The 21,994-nt window shown below is 39.0% G+C and overlaps 1 protein-coding gene and 1 long non-coding RNA gene across 3 annotated transcripts in view; one reads left to right on the top strand and one right to left on the bottom strand.

Annotated features, from left to right (window-relative positions):
* LOC105706685 (uncharacterized) overlaps positions 1 to 13,539 on the bottom strand; it is a 133,613-nt gene extending 120,074 nt beyond the window's left edge. Inside the window, exon 1 of the long non-coding RNA XR_010337239.1 lies at positions 13,371 to 13,539. This is a non-coding gene — a long non-coding RNA (uncharacterized LOC105706685). The remainder of the gene's footprint in view (positions 1 to 13,370) is intronic.
* Positions 1 to 21,994, top strand: part of KBTBD12 (kelch repeat and BTB domain containing 12) — a 75,672-nt gene that overhangs the window by 38,176 nt on the left and 15,502 nt on the right. For both annotated transcript variants that reach the window (XM_012437226.3, XM_012437225.3), the window contains exon 5: positions 15,395 to 15,592. In XM_012437226.3, coding sequence (XP_012292649.2) covers positions 15,395 to 15,592 — 198 coding nt within the window. The remainder of the gene's footprint in view (positions 1 to 15,394; positions 15,593 to 21,994) is intronic.

The raw sequence follows: 21,994 nt of genomic DNA, 5'->3' as shown, positions 1-21,994 counted from the left end.
AAGGAAAAAAATGGAATCTCAAAGAGGTTAAGTACCTTCTTTAAACTTATAGTTACTAAGTAGCATAGCAGTAATAAAAGCCAGTTATCTGACAACAAACCCTTTCCCATGCGTTTCTTCGTGACCTTAAGATCATGGACTTTTGTCCTCCCATTCCACTGAGGCCACTTCAGTACCATCCTAAGCAGTTAGCAAAGGCCTTGGGGGATCCCTAGTTCTTTCTGTCTTTACCTTGAGGCAGCTGAGGGTAGAGCCAATAGCCCTGTTGAGTTACATATTGGTTGATGCTGGCCCCATACTCTCTGGTACTCTTGCCTTCAGGATTTGGACTTCATAATTACAGTGTTTCCCTATCTTTTGCCAAAGATCATAAACTAGACCCTCCCCTCCATGGGGGTGGCTTAGGGAAACGGGTTCATATTTTGTAAACATATCATTCTGTGATGTTTTTCCGTAACTGGAAGAGTGGGAAAAAGCACAGATATACCCCAGTCAAGGTCAGCATCTCATCTGTAAATACGCCTTTTGCAAAGGGTCCTTTCAAAGTACAGATGGCCCTTGTGGTAGCAGTGAGAATCCCTGGGGTACTAGATTAGCCACCATCTCTCGGCTAGGCTCCTGAGCCCATCTACCAAGTGCCTTCTTCCTCTTAGCAAGCAGGTGGACATTCAGTCATGCTTGTTAGATCCATTTACCTAAGATCATCTTATGAAATAGTTTGCACACAAATTAGGATTTAATAGCAAAATCATAATAAAACAAGCAAAGATAGTGAAAAGGGAGGAAAGAGGGCTGCAAAACTCACTAGAAATTTTCCGGCATCCAACTGCATTCTAGCATTTCCTGCATTCTAGCTTAATACCTGTCTAGCACATAAGTGCTCAATAAATATTTCTGACAGAACACTAATAGGGGTAAATTTTCCCTCCCTTGCCTGCAACTATGATTATATGGATGTAATGCACACAGTTGCTGTACAGGTTAACATCAAGAAAGCTGGCAGGGAAGACACACCAAACAGAAAGAATTCCATGCAATGATTGCCACTTACAGAGGCCTATACAAATTTAGCAATTCGGAAAAGATGTCACAGAGAGATTGACCCTGAGCTTACTTGAAGAAGTTGGGATTTGCCCAACAGAATAGCACAAGGAGAGAATTTTTGATTAACATACCAATTGCATGTCATGTTACCTGACAATAGTTTTGAGTGTCAGGAACACCAGCTGCACAATGAAACAGTAGCAGGAGGCGAACATGGAAAGCTACACAAGAGCCAGCCCACAGAGAGCTTCAAATGCCATGCTTTAGAATTCAGAATTTATCTCTAAATGACAGTGAGCCACTGAAGGATTTCAACAGTAAAGTAGTAACAGATTAGTGCTTATAAAAGGACCAGACACCTCAATTCTACCTGCACACACCTTCAAGAGGCTAAAAGGGATTGCCCTATTTGGAACTATTAAGTGCAGGGACTGTGATTGTCCTAGAGTCCACTCACTGCCCCAGGTATTTGCCCTAAATATAGCTCTTGAGTAGACAGATGGGCAAAAACTCTATCTATGGTATCCTGAATTAACAGGCTCTGTAGGGTCCTGTCATAAAATCCAAATTTCGAAACAGAGTATTTTGAAGCTGAAGTAGCTGGATCTTAAAATTCCTGCTCTCTAGAGATGGAAGGAGGTGAGGCTGCTGCTCTTCTCTATTCCTACATTTAGTCCCTGTTTTGTGGCTGTGTAAGCCAGGGGGTGAGCAGAGAAGTGGAAGAAGCTGGAAATCAAATTAGCCAATTTTGACCTCTGACTTAACAGCATTTATAAATAGTTTTATAGGATAATCACTAAATTATGGCTTGGATGAAGGGTACATTCTTATCTACATTTTCTTTGTTCCCTCTTAGAGTATGAGAATTTAAGAGTTGGCTTTATAGTTTGACTCACTGGGTTAGAATAAGAATGTAATGTGATTTCTACTACTTTTTCAGTTTTTGAATTTTGTTCCTGAGTAATTGAAATTGACATAGTAATATTTGCAATATACCTAAAAATTAAAATTACAAAACATGCCATTGAGCTCTGAAAGGTGTAATGGGAGAAAGAAAATACACATACTGGGAAAAGAAAATATAGTATAGCAATTCAAAATTATCACAGAGAGGGAAGTGGGAAGAAGGAGGTAGAAGGGCCCTGGCTAACAGAGAGGAACAAACATTCAGAGATTTATGGATGAAAATAATCCTTAGGAACTAGATGAGTGAAAACAAGCAAAGTTTGGCTTCTCAGAATTGAAGGAAGAAATAATTCAATGGGAAGTAAGCCTTTTTAAATAATAAATAGTAGGTAAAAGTTAATTGAGTAATGTTGATATCAAATAGACTAATAATGTCCATTGAAGAGATACTGGATTTTTTTTTTTTTTTATCACACTGTGATTTGAATCAACTAATACTTGTTGCAGCAAAGAATATGTCAGATATTAGGCTGGGTGCTAAGGACCCAAAGATGAAAGACATGCTCTATGCCCAGAAGGAACTCAGGGACTAGGGCAAGACAGATCAACTGTGCATATAGTTAAGTGCACATAGTGGAGGATCAGCTAACTCACTCTACAGGGAAGAATTAGTCAAATAAAGAAAAATGAGGCTGAGCACAGTGACTCCCACCTGTAATCCCAGCACATTGGTAGGCCCAGGTGGGTAGATTACCTGAAGTCAGGAATTCAAGACCAACCTTGCCAACATGGTGAAACCCTGTCTCTACTAAAAATGCCAAAAATTAGCCAGGTGTGGTGCCTGGTGCCTGTAGGCCCAGCTGCTTGGGAGGCTGAGGCAGGAGAGAACCTGGGAGGCAGAGGTTGCAGTGAGCCAAGATTACACCATTGCACTCCAGCCTGGGCAACAAGAGTGAAACTCCATGGCAAAAGAAAAAAAAAAGAAAGATGAGTAAGTTATACTTTACACCAGGAACAATATATATCAAAGCATGGTAGAGAAAGATTAGGTTGAGTTACTTTAATGTTTTAATATCTTCATTCTCTAGTATTCATGAATGAATCTTAGTCTATTTTTCAATTAGATGTCAATTATTGCTAAGAGATAAGACCACATTCAGTATCTGAAACCAAGAAAGCTGAATTTATTGATTACTTAGTATAGGAATGGTTACTTAGTCAGAGATATTCTCATTGAGCAAAGAAAACTGATGATTTTATATAGGATTGTGGGCAGGAGTTAAGTTTAGTTTAGTGTTTGGTTACAAAGGCGGGAGTGGATTGTTGTTCCTCAGAAGTGTGGTTTATGTCCGTTCATTACCGAGGCAGGAGGGGGTCAGGTCAGCCTTAGAAGCAGACTCAGTGGAGTGAGTCAGCCTCTGATTGGCTGCCTTCCAGGGTGTGAGGCTGTCTCTGACTGGTTGATTCCAGAGTCATGGTCACTGAAGCAAGTTGTCACTGATTGATTAATCAGGTTGAAAACCACTTCTGATGTTGACTTGTCATGGCTCGGGAACAATTAATCTTTTCCCAGGAGCGTGGGACTTTTCAATATTCCATCCCTTCCTTTCTCATCTTCAGTCAGCCAAAGCAGCAAGACAGACCATCAGGGATTATCCCGGTATTCACCACCATTGTTAATTTTGTCTTTAAATTATTCGTTGAAACATTTCTTAGGACAGGGGCTCTGTAGATTTAAGACTCTGGATAAACATATCAGACTGTGCAACAAAGTCTAACAAAGGGATTGCAAAAAGAGATTAGAGGGCAGTCTAAAGGCATGATCTAGATTTTCCAAGGTCTGACATACTCTTAAGCAGATAAGCTACCTTGATGGCCTGAGTTCTGAGTAGTACAAACACTGTCTTCTTGGCTTTGTTGGAAAATGAAAGATTCTATGTAGTTATAATTTCCCAACAAATCATACCAGCACCTTTAAGTGGCTAAATCCAATTACATTTTTAACAAGGAAAAAAGTACTCCCAGTTATCACACTCTTCTCTGCCTTGTGAAAGAGTTATTTGAAGGAAAATAGTATTTTTTGAAGAACTACTAAATTTGAGGTGATTTCATGTATTGTCTCAATTCTCACAATATCCTACAAAGGTAAATTCTTTGTTTATTTTTATTACACAAATAGTGTGACGAAATCCAGGATTCAAACCCAAATCTGCCCAATGTTAATGTTAAAATAACTTTTAAAAATAATCATTAGGGGGCTGGGCGCGGTGGCTCACACCTGTAATCCCAGCACTTTGAGAGGCCGAGGTGGGTGGATCACGAGGTCAAGAGATCGAGACCATCCTGGTCAACATGGTGAAACCCCGTCTCTACTAAAAATACAAAAGATTAGCTGGGCATGGTGGTGTGTGCCTGTAATTCCAGCTACTCAGGAGGCTGAGGCAGGAGAATTGCCTGAACCCAGGAGGCAGAGGTTGCGGTGAGCCGAGATCGCACCATTGCACTCCAGCCTGGGTAACAAGAGCGAAACTCTGTCTCAAAAAAAAAAAAAAAAAAAAAAAATTAGGAGCATGTGCTTCTCTGTATCTGAGTGATGTCCGTCTGTATGTGAGTGATTTCATTCTTGTTGCTATTGAGTTATGTAGTACTACTGTATTTGCTCCTAAACCCAGAAGGCCACAGATTACAGGGTTCCATGGTTTTTTTTCCTCTCCTTCCCACTGCTGTTGGTTACCATTTCTTTTCTTGTTACTCTCTCCCTCTTATGTTACCAGATTGTACATACAAGATTATATATTGATCATGCATATAAACAGATTTTACATACAAGATTGTATATGCAGGCAATCACACATATGTATAGATTACACATACAGTTAGGTCATTAGACCATGTGTCATTAACAATGTCTCTAGTTTTTTCAGAATAAAATTCAAGGTCTCTATCACAGCACCAATACTCAGACACTTGTTTTACATTGCTCAGGGTTTTCACTTATGTTCTGGGCACTGGAAATGTTCTGACTTCCTTTTAAAAAAGGAGTTACTTTAACAGGTAGCATCTAACCACCATGGAGAAGGATTTAGGCAAGAGGGATAATGGGAATTATTTGGTTAATGGCCCTTGCCTTTACCTTATTATGTTTTTGTAAATCTTCTGAGTAAATCCCATGTGTACAAAGATTTCCCAGATATCTTCTTTAACTGAAATAAGTCATAGAAAGGAAAGGTCTTTCTGCAGACAAATCTTTTCTCTGCAACTTAATAGCACCATGTGATTTTGAGCAAGTTACTTAACTTTGCTAATTCTGTTTTCTTTGTTCATAAAATAAGGATGATGATAATACACTATTAACTCATGCAGTTGTTGCGCAGCTTAAGAGAGTATTATGTCAAATGCTGAACAGTGTGCTTGGCATATGAGAAGTGCTCAATAGATGATACTTCTAACAATCATTATTGTTTATAATAAGTGGCAAGGAGCCCACCATGCTTTAATGTCCTAATAATGCTCAGCCTGTCATCTTACTGTTAGTGCCCTACCAGGCCCAAATGAGGAGGCATACTGAGCTGAGGTCATTCTGTCCTCATGCACTGGGAGTCAAAGGACTGAGTCTACTGTCTTCATTTCCTCCCATTGTAAATATGCTAATGACGTATTTACTGCACATTCACACAGCCTGCTTTTCTGTGTGGAGCCAGGTACACATTTTCATGTAAGGAACTCTGAAAATTTTGTCCAAAATGTATTCTTCTGATAGGAATTAAAGATGAAAACATTATACTACTGGACATTGTGGCTAGCATTGACCCTGGAGGTTTGCTTTGCGTTGCAAAGATTTTATAGAATATGGGCTTCAGTTAAAATCTATGCTAAATTTTTCTTGTGTAAATGTTTGTCTTTAAAAAGTGTGTTGTCATAGATACAATGAATAATTTGAATTTAGATGAAAACAGCTTCTGAAATTATAGCAAACTAGCCAAGGGGCATATTAGTCATATACTGGATAGTTTTTCCTGGAAATCTATAAATTGGCTCCTTAACATAAAAATAAAGGAATAGATACGACCAGATTGCTCAAGTGACTCCATTGCTCACGTGGTTACATGTGCATTTTGTCAGCTTTGCCACACTGTAATCAGCTCTTCTGTTGGATAACTTCCTAGAAAGCCTAAAATAATTTAGTCTATATAAGCCTTATGAGTCAATGACACCCTAAGTGGAAACACAGGTATTTAAAACCAGCCAGCTTTCTTTTTTTTTTTTCTTTTTTTTCCTGAGGCCCTTCTCAGGAACATAACTATTTTTGTTAGGAAGTGCAGAAAGGAGTGGTCTGTTGTTTAATGACAGAACCACTGACATCCAGGAGGAGACCAAAGGAAAGGGTGCTGTCTAAGGCTAATACCTTTAAGGTGCTTTATTTCTAAAGAAAAATTTTTTTGTCATTTGTACAGTGAAAGCTCATTATAAGAGATAGTTAAGCTTCTTTAATCCAAAACACATCCTAATTGCCTAAAAAGGTAGTCCAGAAAATTTAGGTTAATATATCCTATTGCTGTAGAAAATGTTCATGCCTTATTTTCAAGGTTTTAAATCCATTTTTATGAATAATAAAGTAGAAAATGAATCAAATGCAGACTTCTATTAGTAAAATTTTGAGGAAGGTAGGACATTCTGGGTTCAACCTAATTGAAATATCTTTATGAGTTCTTGGTGAATGCTTCTGTTATAAAATACTGATTTCAATATGGTACCGGGGCTCTCTCTTTTTTGCATGTAAGATAAACTAGCAAACATTTTAGATCTCATACTATTAGTTATGCTCTTGAATAAATTATCCTTCCTTCTGAAATGAAAATGTATATTCATGAATACGCTTTGGATTTCCATCAAGTGTTCTTAAAATGTCAAATTGCATTCAAAAGTTGCTTCAGCTTGATTGATGGGTCGGGCAAAATCAAATATAGAAAGTGAGCCCCAGAATCTATTTATGGAGGCAGTAGACCTTTCACACGTGACCTCGGCCTGCCTCTGCAGCCTCAGCTCCTCCTGCTACTCCTTTACCCCACTATACCTCAGTGCCAGCCACAGGGACTTGGGGTCACTTCCTGAACATGCTTTCCTCCTGTGCCTTTGTTTACCCTGTTCCCTTTGCATGTAAGGCCGAACTCAACATCCTCAAAATCTGGCAAAAATCCCATCTCCTCATAGTGGTTTATGTAATCCTTTGGTCAGAGTGAACAGCATGCTGCTTTGCCAGTAGCTGCCCTTGTCACACTATGACTCAGACTGTCTAAAGGACGAGACCTTGTTTTACTTATCTCTGTGTCCTCTGTAAGCCAGCCCAGGGCTTGGCTTTATGTGATAGACACTCATAAGTGTTTGTTTACTGAATTGCATTTTTGCATCTCCAACCTGTCCTGTTATTCTATCATGTAAAATGTCACAGAAATCATCAGAGTTACAGGTCTTACAGAGAATGTTTTGAAATAGGGACTTTTCATTTCCCTGTCTAGGGAGACAGCTAATATTGAGTTTCCCCACATAGCTAATGTCCCAAACTATCAATGTTTTCTCCAGGAAACCATTTTGTGCCTCACTGGTTTACTGAAAACATAACAGCACTATCCAAGTCTGACTCTCAGCTTGAATGCCATTAAAGAGTAATGAAGGGAAAAGTTACATAAAAGGTTCAAATTATTACAGTAAATGCATTTCAAAAATCACTTTAATGGTGAATTAGTTTATGAAATGAGAGGACCAAGCTTCACTGTGGTAAGAGTTTACCTTTTCTTTTGATAAAATTCTAAGCAATTTTTAAAACGTGTAAGTCTTAAATTAACCTAGGTTGCATACTAAAATGGCAGATCCCTGACCCTCACCATTGGCAAATTCGGAGTCAGTAAGTCTAAAATGAAACCTAGGAATCTGAATTGTAGGAAGCATAGAAGCAATTCTGGTGTTAAAAAATCACAAGATTGCACTTTGAAAAACACAAATGTTCTGCAGAAGGTGGCAAGGTAATATCATATTAATGGACCTATTACATGCTCAAAGTATTTGCTAAGCACATGTTACATAAGCCAGTCCCTGAGCCGGCTTTTAGAAGAGATATAGATGAATAAGGCAATATCTCTTCCTCTAGACAGCATCATTGAGTACTTAAATATGCTAGGAAGTTGGATAAAGTTACTTGGTCAAAGTGTTCTCACACTAATAAGCCAGAATAGGCTGTCAGATATGTTCTGCTCTAATCAGAAGAGTGTTCTGGGCTTAGATATACATTTCATAAATTCATGATGAACAAGGAAAGAAATGCTTTATCATGGCCAAAGAAGTCAGACAGGGTGTTCCTCATGCCTCCTTATTCTGAAAAAGGACTTGGATTTAGAGATTCAGTAGCTTTGACTTGGAGTGAATGGTTCATTATATTTTTGCTGTATCTATAAAATATATTTCCAGTTAAGTATATGAGGAGCTTTAAACCTTTATTATATCGCATCCTCAATGAGTAACTCAGAAATAAGTCCTCTAAAAGACCAAAGTTTATCTGTGGCTCCCAAATCACAACTTAGCTATAGTAATTTTTAACATTGATATCCCACAAGTTCACAGAGAGTTATCATTCTATATATCATCGTGACAGTGAGTTAGAAATTACACTTTATTCCATCAGTGTGTAGTTATAATCCTGTATTACGTATGTTTCCATATTTGTCCTTTATTTCCCAGCAGACTCTGAGGGTCTTATGGACACACACACAAAAAAAATCCTCAAACTTGTTATTCTATGACACCTAGTATAAACATGAGTGGGTATCCAAAATATACTTTTAGATTGCTTAAATTAACCACAAGTGTAAAATGTGTTTGATTCTGAAATTAGAATGTTTGGAAGCTTCTACACTGTGAAAGCCCCACAGGACAGTGCTCATGTTACTGCGGAAGGATGAGAAATATCCTAGGAGAATGCTGTCTCAGACTCTGATCTACTAATGTGTGTCTGCAGGAAAGCTTAATGTTATACAGGCAAAGGGTTGTACAACTACACATTCTGCGCTTTGCTTTTATGAAAAAGCAGTAAATTGTTAAAGAAAAATAAACCATGCCAATAACAAGGATTTGTTTAAGAAAGCAAATCTTAGGCATGTCTTTGTGCAGCTTTGTGTGCAACCATCGATATCCATAGCATATTATAAACAGAAGATCATTTTGTTACTCCTGAATCCTTAAGAAAACGTTCCACTATATTTGGTACCTTCAGTTCACTAAGGCAGAAAAGAATATAATGCATATTTTAAAACAGTATAAAGAGTTGAAATGGAAAATTTTTGTGCTTTAAAGAGGAAAATATCAATTGCCAAAAAACTGTCATTTGGAGTAAAATGTACTATCTTTCTTCCTTTATCCTAATTCATACATGCGATCAATATTTTTGTCACTCCCTTCCTCTACCATTTCTTGGGTAAATATGGAAATGAGCGCAAACTATCATTTTCTGTAACTCAATTCACTTAGACACAAGATAAATATGCCAAAGACTTATGATCTTCTTTGCTTTAATATTTATTTCACAAATACTGTCAAGTATCCTTTAGAAGAAAGATATTATGCTTGGCACCTCAGGGAATATGAAGATGTAGGCCTTGCCTTCAAGGACTTATACTTTGTGTATCTTTCACTTTTAAGCTGTGGAATAGGTTTGACGAATAGTTATTTGCAGGACCACTTCATAGAAGTATCAGTATTAGGCAGGCAAATCTGGGGGAAAAAGATGAGCCCAACAACAGACAGCAGTCATTTTTCTCAGTAGCTGAGATTAGATTCATATATTCTTAAGAAGATGAACTTTATAATCGGTCAGGTTTTAGCTCTTTGGATTTAAGACTTGCCACAGTCTGAAATCCCCTACTCCCCCCGGCAAAAAAAATATAAGAAAAAAAAGATACCTAGGACATAGGTAAGGAGCTGACCCATTCATGCATTCCATTCAGTATTTGTGTCTTCACTGTCTGTACCCAGTGTAGAAAGTGTTGGTGATACAGATATGATTAGACATCTGCCCTCAAGGGACTTACAGTCTCATCTAACAAGGAGGCATATAGGGAGATAAATTAGAGCAATGTATTTTCATAGGAACCTTGATTTCTGTTCAGGACAGCGGAAGCCAAAAGAGGGAATGGCCAATTCTGTGTAGAGACATGAAAGGCTTGTGAGACATTGAAGATAGAGCTGAGCATTATAAAAGGAGTAGGGGTTTGCCAAGTTGAAGAGGAGAAGAGGCCATTCTAGGCAGAGAGATCAGCCCAAACCAAGGCCTAGGCCTGGAGACAAATAGCCTCCCTTATTTGGGAAACGGTTGAGTGTTCTGGAGCCTCAGGTGCAGGGGCAGTGCAGGAGGGAGAAGGGCAAACCAGGCAAGTGAGGAGTTAGGAGCAGCTGGGTCACCAAGACTTGGTCCCTGTAGAGGAGGGGATGGGTATGGGAGGTGCTGAGGAGGTACAGTAAGCAGAGTTGGATGACTGCTGAGAGGAGGGCTGTGGTGACATTCTTCTGCAGCTGGCACTTCTGGCCTGCTGTGGCATCTATGAGCCATCCTCTAAGCTCGCTCCCACCTACCATGTCCCACTCTCCTCTCTGTGTTCTCCCCTTATGGGCCAGGCTTCAGACCTGCTGGGACCCCTGCCGGACAACCTGGTGACGGGATGGAGAAGAGACAAGGAAAAGATGGGCCTAGGGTTTGAAAGGCCCAGACTTGACTGGAAATCCACTAATTCCCAGTGCTGGGTTGACATAAAAGCCTAGAGGTCACTCAGGATCAGATGGGACAGCATTGTATAATTGCAGTTTATTTGGCACTCAGGGCCCAGCTCCAGAACATTCTATTAAACCGTCTATATTTCCACTTGGAAGTTATCAGACAATTCCAATAATTGATTTTTCCCTCCAAAATGAAGCAAAATCAAGCTCTAACAAATGGAACTTGGTCTTCCCTTGAAGCTCTTTTATTTGATTTTCACAGTCATCTGTGCGGGGTAGCAAACAAAATGCAGACAAATGATTGTGTTTTCCTGGCCTGGCAAGAAAAAGCTGATCAAGGGCCATGAAGGCCAGCAGATAAAGAGAATGGAGAACGGCCGCAGTACAGGGGGGCCCAGCAGCCCTGTTCTGTGAGCCCAGGCACTCTGTTGATGAGCACTGCACAGTATCATCCAGAATTTGGTAGAAGGCAGATAAGCGGCTGTCAGCCTTGTAGTGTTGGGCTTTATTCTGAAAATATCCAAGACTCCCCTGTGTTAGACTTTAGAAAGTGGCAAGAAGCTAGGTTCATGTTTTCTAGGGTTTTAGGCACCAAAGCTAGAATTCTGAAATGAAGTTGGAAAAAAAATCAGAGAGCTGACAACTTGTGTGAGAATGAAACAAATCGTCACAAGCATTATATTAGCAGTGAATAGATTATGTTTGACATGTGTCAGAAAGCAGCCCATCCACTCAGATATATGGGCCAGTTTTACTCCTAGAAGCCTATGGATTGCAAAATCCTTTTGTATCTTTTGTGATGTCCACCGACAGCTCCTGCCACTCTCAAACGTTTACAACCAAATGAGTCACTCTAAGCCATGTCAGGAGCTTTTCCCTCCGCCTGAAGGCTGAGAGGAAGGCTCTGCCTATTTCTTAGCCCTTTGGCCTTCTGAATCTCTCTATCCAACCCTAGAAGAAACTATTAAGGGCAATTTGACCATACAGTCAGTAAACTGTCAATTATAGACACAGCAAATAATTAAATTGAGAGTAATCAAAGGTAGGATTTCAGCAACTTTAATAAACACCGGTTACCCAGGTAAATCCTAGAACATGAAAGAGAATGAGAATCAACATTTGGGTGCCTCCTGCATGCTAGCCATTATGTCTACACATCGTGCATGAGAATAGATATTAAAGGAAAATTCCTGTGGCAATACTTGTGAATAGATATACAACAAACGTGAGTTCCTCCTTACCCATCTCTGCCTTTACATGGTTGCCTAATAAGTTAATCTTTGCAACAAGTTGTGGAATTGCTGTCATTACCCTTAATTTACTGGTGAGAAAAGGCTGAGAGAAATTAAATTGACCAACTTTGTCTAGCTAGCAAATGGTGACACAGGGTATGGACCAGGGTCTGTGTGTTTCCAAGGTCCACATGCTTTCTCCAGGGCACATGGGTGTCGACAATAGTAAATATAAATATATATATATATTTTTCCCCTAAGGCTGGTTTGGCAAGGCAAGCAACTTTGGGAGCTTGTCCAAAGGATTACAAAATCCCCCTCCTATTCTGGATCACACCCAGGGGAAAATATAGAATAAGCCTGCCACCTTGAGGTGACCCTGCAGGCAGAGGGCATTGGGAGCCAGCACCGCTGCATTCAAGGGCACCTTGGGCAGAGAGTACCACTCCTCTCTGCCTCAGCCAGCTCCCTCCCAGGCTTTGTGTAGGAGGAGAGGTTCACTCCTACACCCCCCAGAAGGGAAAGAATCTAAAATAGCCACACATACAAGAAGAGGGAGTCTTTAAAGAAATGATAAAGAAGAGGGAGAGGCATCGTCCTCTTCTCTAATTTCCCCCTTTCTGCTACACATCAAAAAAAGAAAAAAAGGTATATATTTTGCATTTGTGGTCCGTTTGGATATGACTTGCAAAGATAATTTCTATTCATTTATCTGTTTTTGAATAAAGAAAAGTCATGCTCAGAGGTTCATATAAATTAAAGATATGGAGGTATCTCATTGAAATTCTACAGATGCACTGATCCTACCCCAGGACTTCACTCATCAAAAGATTTCTCTTGTAATGCTGGTGCTGACTTATTAATAAAGATCATGCTTTCATTTGATTATTTACCTAATCAGGATTCACCTTCAGTTTAAGCTCATTAAGTCTGCTGCTAATAGAGTGTACTTGATGGTGGAATTACATCCAAGTGAGACAGAGAATGTGTTCAGGCATTAATGGTCAAAAACAAAGACAGAGCATCCTGTAAGCTCATGTCACCCCTTGAGTGGAGCATGTGAACTGCCTGCCAACCAAATAGAAAGGACTAATTTTGTAGAGTAAGGGCTGAACATTTTAATTAAATATACTTGGTAATAGAGCAACAAAAATGACAACACTCCAATTATTCTAAAAATCAAGAGAATAATAACCATTCTGTATATGCATCATGTTGGGTACATCTTTCTAATGGGCTTTTATGTAAAACTTGTAAGCTAGATTCAGGATGCTGGTTGCTCTGTGTGCCCCAACCCAACTCCAGTGACTCCCATTTCATCTCTTTGCTTCCATTTACTGGTCTTTGGAAGGGGTGTAATACAAACCAGCCTAGTAACATCTGTCCTGGATCTCACAGAAACAGATAACTAGATCATCTTATTCTTACCTTACAGGTGGTTGCTGGGTTCAACTCCTATGGACAAATCCTCTTCTTTAAGTCCTTCTTGCCCAACAAATAGGAAATTCCACTTTTTGTTATGCTGAGAAAGCTCTCACTACCCCAGTGCCACATTGAAAGAGAGCCCAGAAACAGCAGAGCTGTGCTGTTAACTGAAGCCAATGTGTCCCCTCCTTGGAAACACTGCAGCTCGGACTTGGCACTGTAATGGGCTAAATTATTTATCCAGTTGGAAAAGAGAGAAGGCAGCTAAGAGCCTCCTGAGTTAGGTTATAGCCTCAGTCCCTGGATTCAAACTGAGACAGGAAACAAGCCAGTTTACATCCCCAAAGGAAAAAAAAGACTTTTTCTTCAAAGTGCACTTTCATCACCTTTTATGCCTGGCATAAACCCCAACCATGGTGAAAAGAAGCTGTTCCCATCAATCTTATTGGATTCATTGAGTACTGTGTGGCAGGCCCTGTGATATAAAAGATGCAGAATAGTGGCCTTTGCCCCCAGTAGCACACTCACTTGGACAGACAGGGAAAGCACATGCAAAGTTAAACTTCTTATTCTTCATTCTATACACACAATGTGTCAGGCACTGGGCTAGGTACTGGGGATGCCATACAGAAACTACAGTCCAGTGAGCAAAATAGGAAAGCAGGTGTTAGTGAAAAGACCACCTGACTGATGCAGTGATGGGCAAAGGGTGTAAAATGACAGTGAGAGATGACAGGCCAGGAGGCATTATGAGATTAATTTCCCAGTAAGTGATACATATAGTAAAAGCCATGAGATCAAAGCAAAGTCCTTAATTTTGTTTTTGAGACTGCTGTCAACAACACACTCCAGTATCAATCACCACGCCACATATGCAGTATGTGCAGTGACTCTTCCAGGACCCTCTCTATGTGAAGGAGAGCTGGTTTACCTGAGGCCAGTGCTTTATGGGCTTTTTGATTAGTCACACAGACCAGGCTGTGAGTCTGGATAGAATGAGGTCATTGATGAGAGGCGTGTCAGCAAATACAGGCGTGTCCCTCTTTCCCAGGGGGTTTACCTCAGTCTCAGAAGCCATCTTTCAGACCAGGAAATATGGCCCTGACCTTGATGGACTTGGGAGGGGAAAACAAAAAGGGTACATAGAAATGTGTTTCTTATTACAGTGGGTAGGAATTTGTATACAATTATTTTTCCAACAGAGAATTGTACTTAAAGTCATGATTCTGTAAGTGTTATTTATGTTCCTTGTTACAGTCTCTGGACTTCTAAATCTCATTTGTATTTCTTTTAAGACACCTGTCTTGATATCCTCTATTTTATTTATTTGCAAACATGGCCTTTTCCATCCCATTAATTTCTTAAGTGTAGGAAACATGCTTTATGCATCTTTCTGAGCTCCTTATTACAACTTAGCACATTGCCTTACATATTATAGGCATTTAATGAATATCTGATGAATAAACTATATCATCCAAAACTGGAAAATGCACTGGGCATTTGGGTTTAGGGCCTTTCCTGAAATTTACCAAAGAATAGTCCTTCCCTGATTGGGAAATTTCATGCAACTTAGGAAGAGAGGGAGAGACCAGCTTGCAATGATAAGGAATGGGAAGAACATGTTCCTAGCTAGGCACATCAGCAAAAGCATTGCTAACCATCAACAGCAAGGCAAATGTCAAAGTCAGGTTACCTTTACAGTCGACCCTGAAATTCTTATTGTAAAGGGGATACTCGTCATGTGAGCCAGGATTGGATATTGTAGAACATAAGGCCTGTGGTAGACTCAGTCACATGCATGATCACAAACAAGGGGAACGCTATGAATAAAAATGACATTAAATGTGTCTGTGGAGCACATAGTAGACATCATTATTGCTTAGAAGTTGTCTTAGAGGTAACATCTGGCAGGAGAGAGAAAAGTTACAGTCCCATGAACCTTTGCTACAAACCATGCAGGGGGTGATGCTGCCCACAACTGGGTTTCAGTTCTTGATCCTCTCATTTCTCCACATCATTCTCTGCAGGTGGCATTGGCTGTGTAGGTCGAGACAAGGGCCAGGTCCGAAAATGCCTTGACGTGGTGGAGATCTACAACCCAGATGGGGACTTTTGGCGAGAGGGCCCTCCTATGCCAAGTCCCCTCCTCTCACTCCGCACCAATTCCACCAATGCAGGGGCAGTGGATGGGAAACTCTATGTCTGCGGGGGATTCCATGGAGCAGGTATTGGTCTAGTTTTGAACATTTTGTTAATTCCTTTGGTGTTGATTTGACCTTCTTTAATCCAATCACCACTAACACCCCAGAGAGCAACGTGAGCATTACAGAAGCATAGCTTTTAGAGTCAGAGACCCTGTGCAGAACCTCTGGGCCTGGGCTTCACATTGACAAAGTGAAGCTGGCACATCCATAGGCTGTCGTAAGAATTAAACGGAATGTAGTTTATGGCCACACCATCCTGAACACACCCGATCTCACCTGATTTCAGAAGCTAAGCAGGGTGGGGCCTGGTTAGTACTTGGATGGGAGAACTAAAAGGGAATATAGTTTGTATAGCATTTGGCACATAGCAGACACTTACTATATAGTAGTTGAATATGAAGAGAAGAGAAACGGGAACAGTAGCCTAATGCCTATGGTGAGACTAAAGGAGAGACTTTAAAATGGAAAGAGCAGATGAAAGTGGAGTACTGGCCAGAAGTGTTGGGTTTTATCTGATCAAGACTCAGAAAATGCTCTTATTCCTACCCCTGACTACCACTTGAAATAAATGGCTTGAAAGCATTTCTAAAATAATACCTAATGCATGTATTTATTACTAAACTTAGTTTCCATATATCTAATTGTACCATCATTGCATTTTACAGTATGGATTTATAATTTTTAATGTAACAGTGAGATTCTAAACTATGCATAAATCTAGTAGGCAGATGCCTTCAAAATTTGATTAGTGGCATAAGTAAATAAGACATAATGCAATTATATTAAAAATGACTAACTGTTGAATTATATTCTCGCTAACAGAAGCACAAGGCCAGTACATACCCATGAAACATGTGCCTCAAGAGCACTTAGAATTTTGGAAGAATGCCAGGTTAAAGTAAAACTGATACTGCAGCAAAGCAGAGCCTTTTGCAAGCCTGCCTTCACTCTTTAAGCACATGATATGTTAGTTAAAGAATAAGATGGTTATTATAAATTAAAACAGACTCAGAAGATATAGGAACCAAATGCAAATTCAAACAGATAATCTGGGAAATTTGAATATGGATCGGGGTGTTAGATTATATTGTGAGATTATTAGTTTTGTTAGGAATAATAATTGCATTATATTAAATAGAAAGAAAAAATCTGAATAATAAAAATTGTTTAGAAGAATTTATGGGTGAAGGCCAGGTGTGGTGGCTCATGCCTGTAATCTCAGCACTTTGGGAGGCCAAGGTGCGTGGATCACAAGGTCAAGAGATCGAGACCATCCTGCCAACATGTTGAAACCCCATCCCTACAAAAAAAAAAAATGCAAAAATTAGCTAGGCTTGGTGGTGCATTTCTGCAATCCCAGCTACTCGGGAGGCTGAGGCAAGAGAATGGCTTGAACCAGGGAGTCAGAGGTTGCAGTGAGCTGAGATCGCGCCTTGCACTCCAGCCTAGTGACAGAGCAAGACTCCATCTCAAAAAAAAAGAAGAAGAATTTATGGGTGAAAAAGATACACTGTCTGAAATTTGTTTTAATCTATTCCAGCAAATATTATTTTTAATGGCAAGAGGTGGCGAGAATACATTGAAAGTTGTCATAATAAAAACTTTACTTTTCCTTTCTCCACTTGCTCTTCAAAAGATTTTTCAAAGAGGTTTTTAAAAAATTGTTTTAATCTCTTTTACATTAAACATTACATGCCATGCTTGGGTAAAGATTGTAATCTATCATAGTAGCAAGAAACCTGGCCCAGCAAGGAATCCTAATAAACGCTTAGACTTTAATTTAGTCTAAGGATTAGAAGACATTCTGTTTTGTCTTGCTTCTTTATCTTTCTTTGTATATTACTGAATTAGAGAATTAATATCCCCCAGTTTTTCAAACATGTCAAATAAACTCATACCATGAGCTAACCTCTCTTCTTGGTACTATTAATATAATGGGCCAGTAATGCTTTCAGCCAAAGGGACTTACTATATGAGCTCTCAAAGTCCATTTTAATTATTTGTTTCTAAGATGGTAGATTGTTTGGGATTCGCTGAATGAATTATCACTGGGATGTTATACAAAATAGAACAATTGCATAATAGCATGCCTATTATGATCTAGAGATCTCATCAAACCTAAAAGAGACACTAAATGTTTTCTCCTTCTATGACACAGAGCTACTTGTCTCATTCACTTTTTCAGAAAACCACAGTTGAGAAAGTAATCTCTTTTAATATAATTAATCAATTCAATAAAATATATTGAAATATATTGTGAACAGGTATTTGGGATACAATCAAGATTTTCAACATTTGGTTGGAAAGACAAATGCATAAACATGTAATAAACATAGTAATTTGTTTTTGGTTTAAATAGTAGGTTGGGCCAGGCGCGGTGGCTCACGCCTGTAATCCCAGCACTTTGGGAGGCCGAGGTGGGCAGATCACAAGGTCAAGAGATCGAGACCGTCCTGGCCAACATGGTGAAACCCCATCTCTACTAAAAAATACAAAAATTATCTGGGTGTGGCGGCATGCACCTATAGTCCCAGCTACTAGGGAGGCTGAGGCAGGAGAATTGCTTGAACCCAGGAGGTGGAGATTGCAGTGAGTCGAGATTGTGCCACTGTACTCCAGCCTGGTGCCTGGCTACAGAGCAAGACTCTGTCTCAAAAAAAAAAAAAAAAAAAAAAGTAGGTTGAACACCTTTATTATATCTTCAAGCCCCACTAAAATGACAATAAGTGGAATAAACAGTTAGACAAAGAGAAGAGAGGGGAAAATAGCAACAAAAATTTGGAAGCTAAAAAGCAGCATGAATAGTAACTAAGTAGACCTGAGAAAGTGTAATCCTAACTGGCAACAGAAAAAGCAAAAAACAAACAAAACCCCTGACTTGTAACACGGAACCCCAGATAATCTCAGGAGTTGACAACAAAAGGTAACTCTGGAAATTGAAATGAATATGATGCTGAAAACATGAAGATTAGCTGAAATACAGGAAGATCCCTAATTTCCTGCCCTACTCTTGATAGTGAGACAAAGACCTTCTTTCACCCTGACAAAGACTGAAGTTGAGTTCACGCATCCAGTAATTTAAAAAGAGATTGAGTGGAAGGTTGCATATTGAATATTGAGGTCCTCAGCCTCCTTCCCTCCCTGGTCCCCAGAATACGCACAGCCAAACTCTCTCAGCAAGAGATTGGGAGTTTCTTCTATGGGGGTCTGACCAGCCCCCAACTAAGGCAAAGCCAGATTACCCTGCAGAAAATCTCACAGGAAAAGTCTTTTATAGTATCCCACTCTTAAAGATGAGCAAACAGCTAAGGATCACCAAATATTTGAGGAAATGTGTAGATGAAAGATAGAAAGCAAACTGGAGGAAACAGAGGGTGTACCAGGAGAGGTGTTCTCAGAGAAATGAGAGAAAATATTGCATCGATAGAACAGGTAAAGGATACTCAAAACATTTCTTGGAAATTAAAAAATATAGCAGAAATTAAATCTACAATGGAAAATTTGGAAAGTGTAGTAGAGGAAACTTCTCACAAAGCAGAACAAAAAGCAATTATATTGAGAATTAGTGAAAGAGAAATTGAGGCCAAGAGGTCCAACATTTGAATAACAGGATTTGGTCAATGACTAGACAGAGAAAACAGAGGCAAATAAATTTTCATGAAGTAAATTAAAAATTTTTCCCCAAACTGAAGTCATCAGATTTAAAGGATATACAAATGCCAAGGACAAAGGATGAAAATGGACCCAAACTAAGGTACATCACTGTGACAGTACAGAACATTGGGGAAAAAAATAAAAGGTCGTAAAAGTTCCTAAAGAGAAAAAACAATAGTTTTACACCAAGTGCCAAGAATCAGACTTCTGAATGATGACATTGGGAGCTAGAAGAAAAAGAAGCAAATACTATCTAAATTTCTATGGGAAAATTACTTTCCACCTACACTTCTATGCCTGCTGAACCATTACACATTTTCAGACATTCAGTGCCTCAAAAATTTTTTCTCCTGTATGCCCTTTTATCAAGACATGCTTCACTAAAAATGAACATATAAACCAAGAAAGAAACATGGGACCTAAGAACAGAATTAAACATAATAGAGTGAAAAGGAAATCCCTGGAGGATATTGAGGGGAGATTCAAGAAGCTGCACAGCAGCCGAAAGAGCAGCCAAAATAGAATGGAGCCAGTCAAAGGGCTCTGTGAGAGATGCCTTTAAGATTCCAACATTTGGAGAAGAGCAAAGAAAACTAGCAAAAATAAAATAAGAGAAAACAGTAAGTTGTGCAGAAAAGGAAGAGTATGGCACACAGTCCATCTGTGAATAGCATTTGTAACAATATCATAATAAAATACTCAATACTGAGCTGACCAAAACTATGCCTTAACTGTATTGAAAAATGTGGAAACAGAGCATAGGTAGATAGGGTAGGAATGTGAGAGAAAGCCAAGTCCACATTCTTCACAGTGGAAGTCAAGAGTTAATGCTTTCATCTGACAAAGCAAGAGGTGGAAGTAATCTAAAACGTGTTATTTATAGAGACCATGGTCAGCGCCAGCAGAATCAGCCAGACTGGAGAGAGAAGCAGTGAATGGGTAGCAGGGCAGGGAACAACTGTTTTTAAGGAATAAGACTTGTAAAGCAGCTCTTTAAATCATGCAAATGTGTAACTAATAAAACAAAACCTAAATTTAAAATATGTAAATATGGTGCATATAATAGAATAATAACAAGAGACTATTAAGGAAAATATGAACAAGTGAGTCTTTTGGGAGACAACTCTCCATAGGTCTCAAGTGTTTCTGCATGTCTTATGAGCAGAGGTACTGACTGTCTTTGTTCTGGGCTATTTATTTCTTCAAGCATCTTTGTATAGAATACAGCCTTAGAACATATAGTATCTCCATAGCAAAGGGCAGGCATGTTCACTGGTCATTATGAAAAATTCAGGTTCTCTAAGTTCAGCATTTCTCTCCAGTAATGCAACTCATTATTGATTGTACAGGTGTCAGCTGGCACTCTTCATGTTGCCCTGTGAGAATAGGGCAAAAAACAGGCATAATAACTGGCATAAAAATGCTGATATACTAGTTGCTACTATTGCTATGACACTGTCTTTCATTTCTGAGCCAGAAGTCTCATGTCTTCTATCAGCATCCATGAAACTGTAACAGCTTACTTATAAAATCCCAGACTCTCTGCAGTTCTTGACAGAGTCCTAGGACTCACCAAGAAGCTTTGTTCTCCACCTCTAACCCAGAATGAGGGAGCCAGTATTGTGTTTCAAAAAGGTCAGAGGTCATAACACCAATCCTTCACAAACTCTTACAAAATATACAAGAGGGAGCACTTCTGAACTCATTCTCTGAGGCCACTGTTATTCTGATACCAAAATTAGACAAAGACATTGCAAGAAAACTACAGGTTAGTAGACTTTTTGAATATGGGTGCAAAAAATGCACAACAGAATACTAGCAAACTGAATCCAGCAATTTACAAAAGGAATTATAAACCATGACCAGGAAGGATTTATCCCAGAAATGAAAAGTCGGTTTACCATTTGAAAATGAATCAATGTGTGGGAAGAGGGAGAGCATCAGGAAGAATAGCTAATGGATTCTGGGCTTAATACCTGGGTGATGGGTTGATCTGTGCAGCAAAACATCATGGCACACATTTACTTATGTAACAAACCTGCACATCCTGCACATATACCTCGACATTTAAAATAAAAGTTGAAGGAAAAGAAAGAAAATGAATCAATGTAATATACCATATTAATAGAATAAAGGGGAAAAAATAGGATAATTATCTCAATCGATGCAAAGAAAAAAAAATAGATGCACCCTTTCATGATATAGATACTTAACAAACTAAGAAATAGAAGGTAACTTCCTCTGCCTAATAAAGGGTAATTATGAAAAATCTACAGCTAACATCATACTTCATGGTAAGAGACTAAAAGGGTTCCCCCTCAAATCAAGAAAAAGACATGAATGCCTACTCTTGCACTTCTATTCAGCATTGTACTGGAGGTTCTAATCAGTACAATTACGAAAGAAAAAGAAATATAAAGCATCCATATTGGAAAGTAATAACTAATTGCATATAACATAATCTTTTATTTAGAACATCTTAAGGAATTATTTAAAAAGCTACTAGAGCTAATAGGCAAGTTCAACAAGGTTGCAGGACATAAGATTATATGCCAAAAAATTGTATTTCTATACACTTCCAATGAACAATTAAATCTTAATTTCAAAAATGAAATTAAGAAAACAATTCTGTTTATAACATCAAAAATAATAAAATACTTAGGAGCAAATTCAACAAGAAAGCACAGGATTTGTACACTGAAAACTTCAAGACATCACTAAAAGGAATTAAAATTCTATATACATGGTAAGATATTACATACAAAAATT

Source organism: Aotus nancymaae, unplaced genomic scaffold (assembly GCF_030222135.1).
Source record: "Aotus nancymaae isolate 86718 unplaced genomic scaffold, 86718_ANA_hifiasm-v0.15.2.pri h1tg000046l, whole genome shotgun sequence".
Lineage (NCBI taxonomy): Eukaryota > Metazoa > Chordata > Mammalia > Primates > Aotidae > Aotus > Aotus nancymaae.
This window is presented reverse-complemented; position numbering and strand designations above follow the sequence as displayed.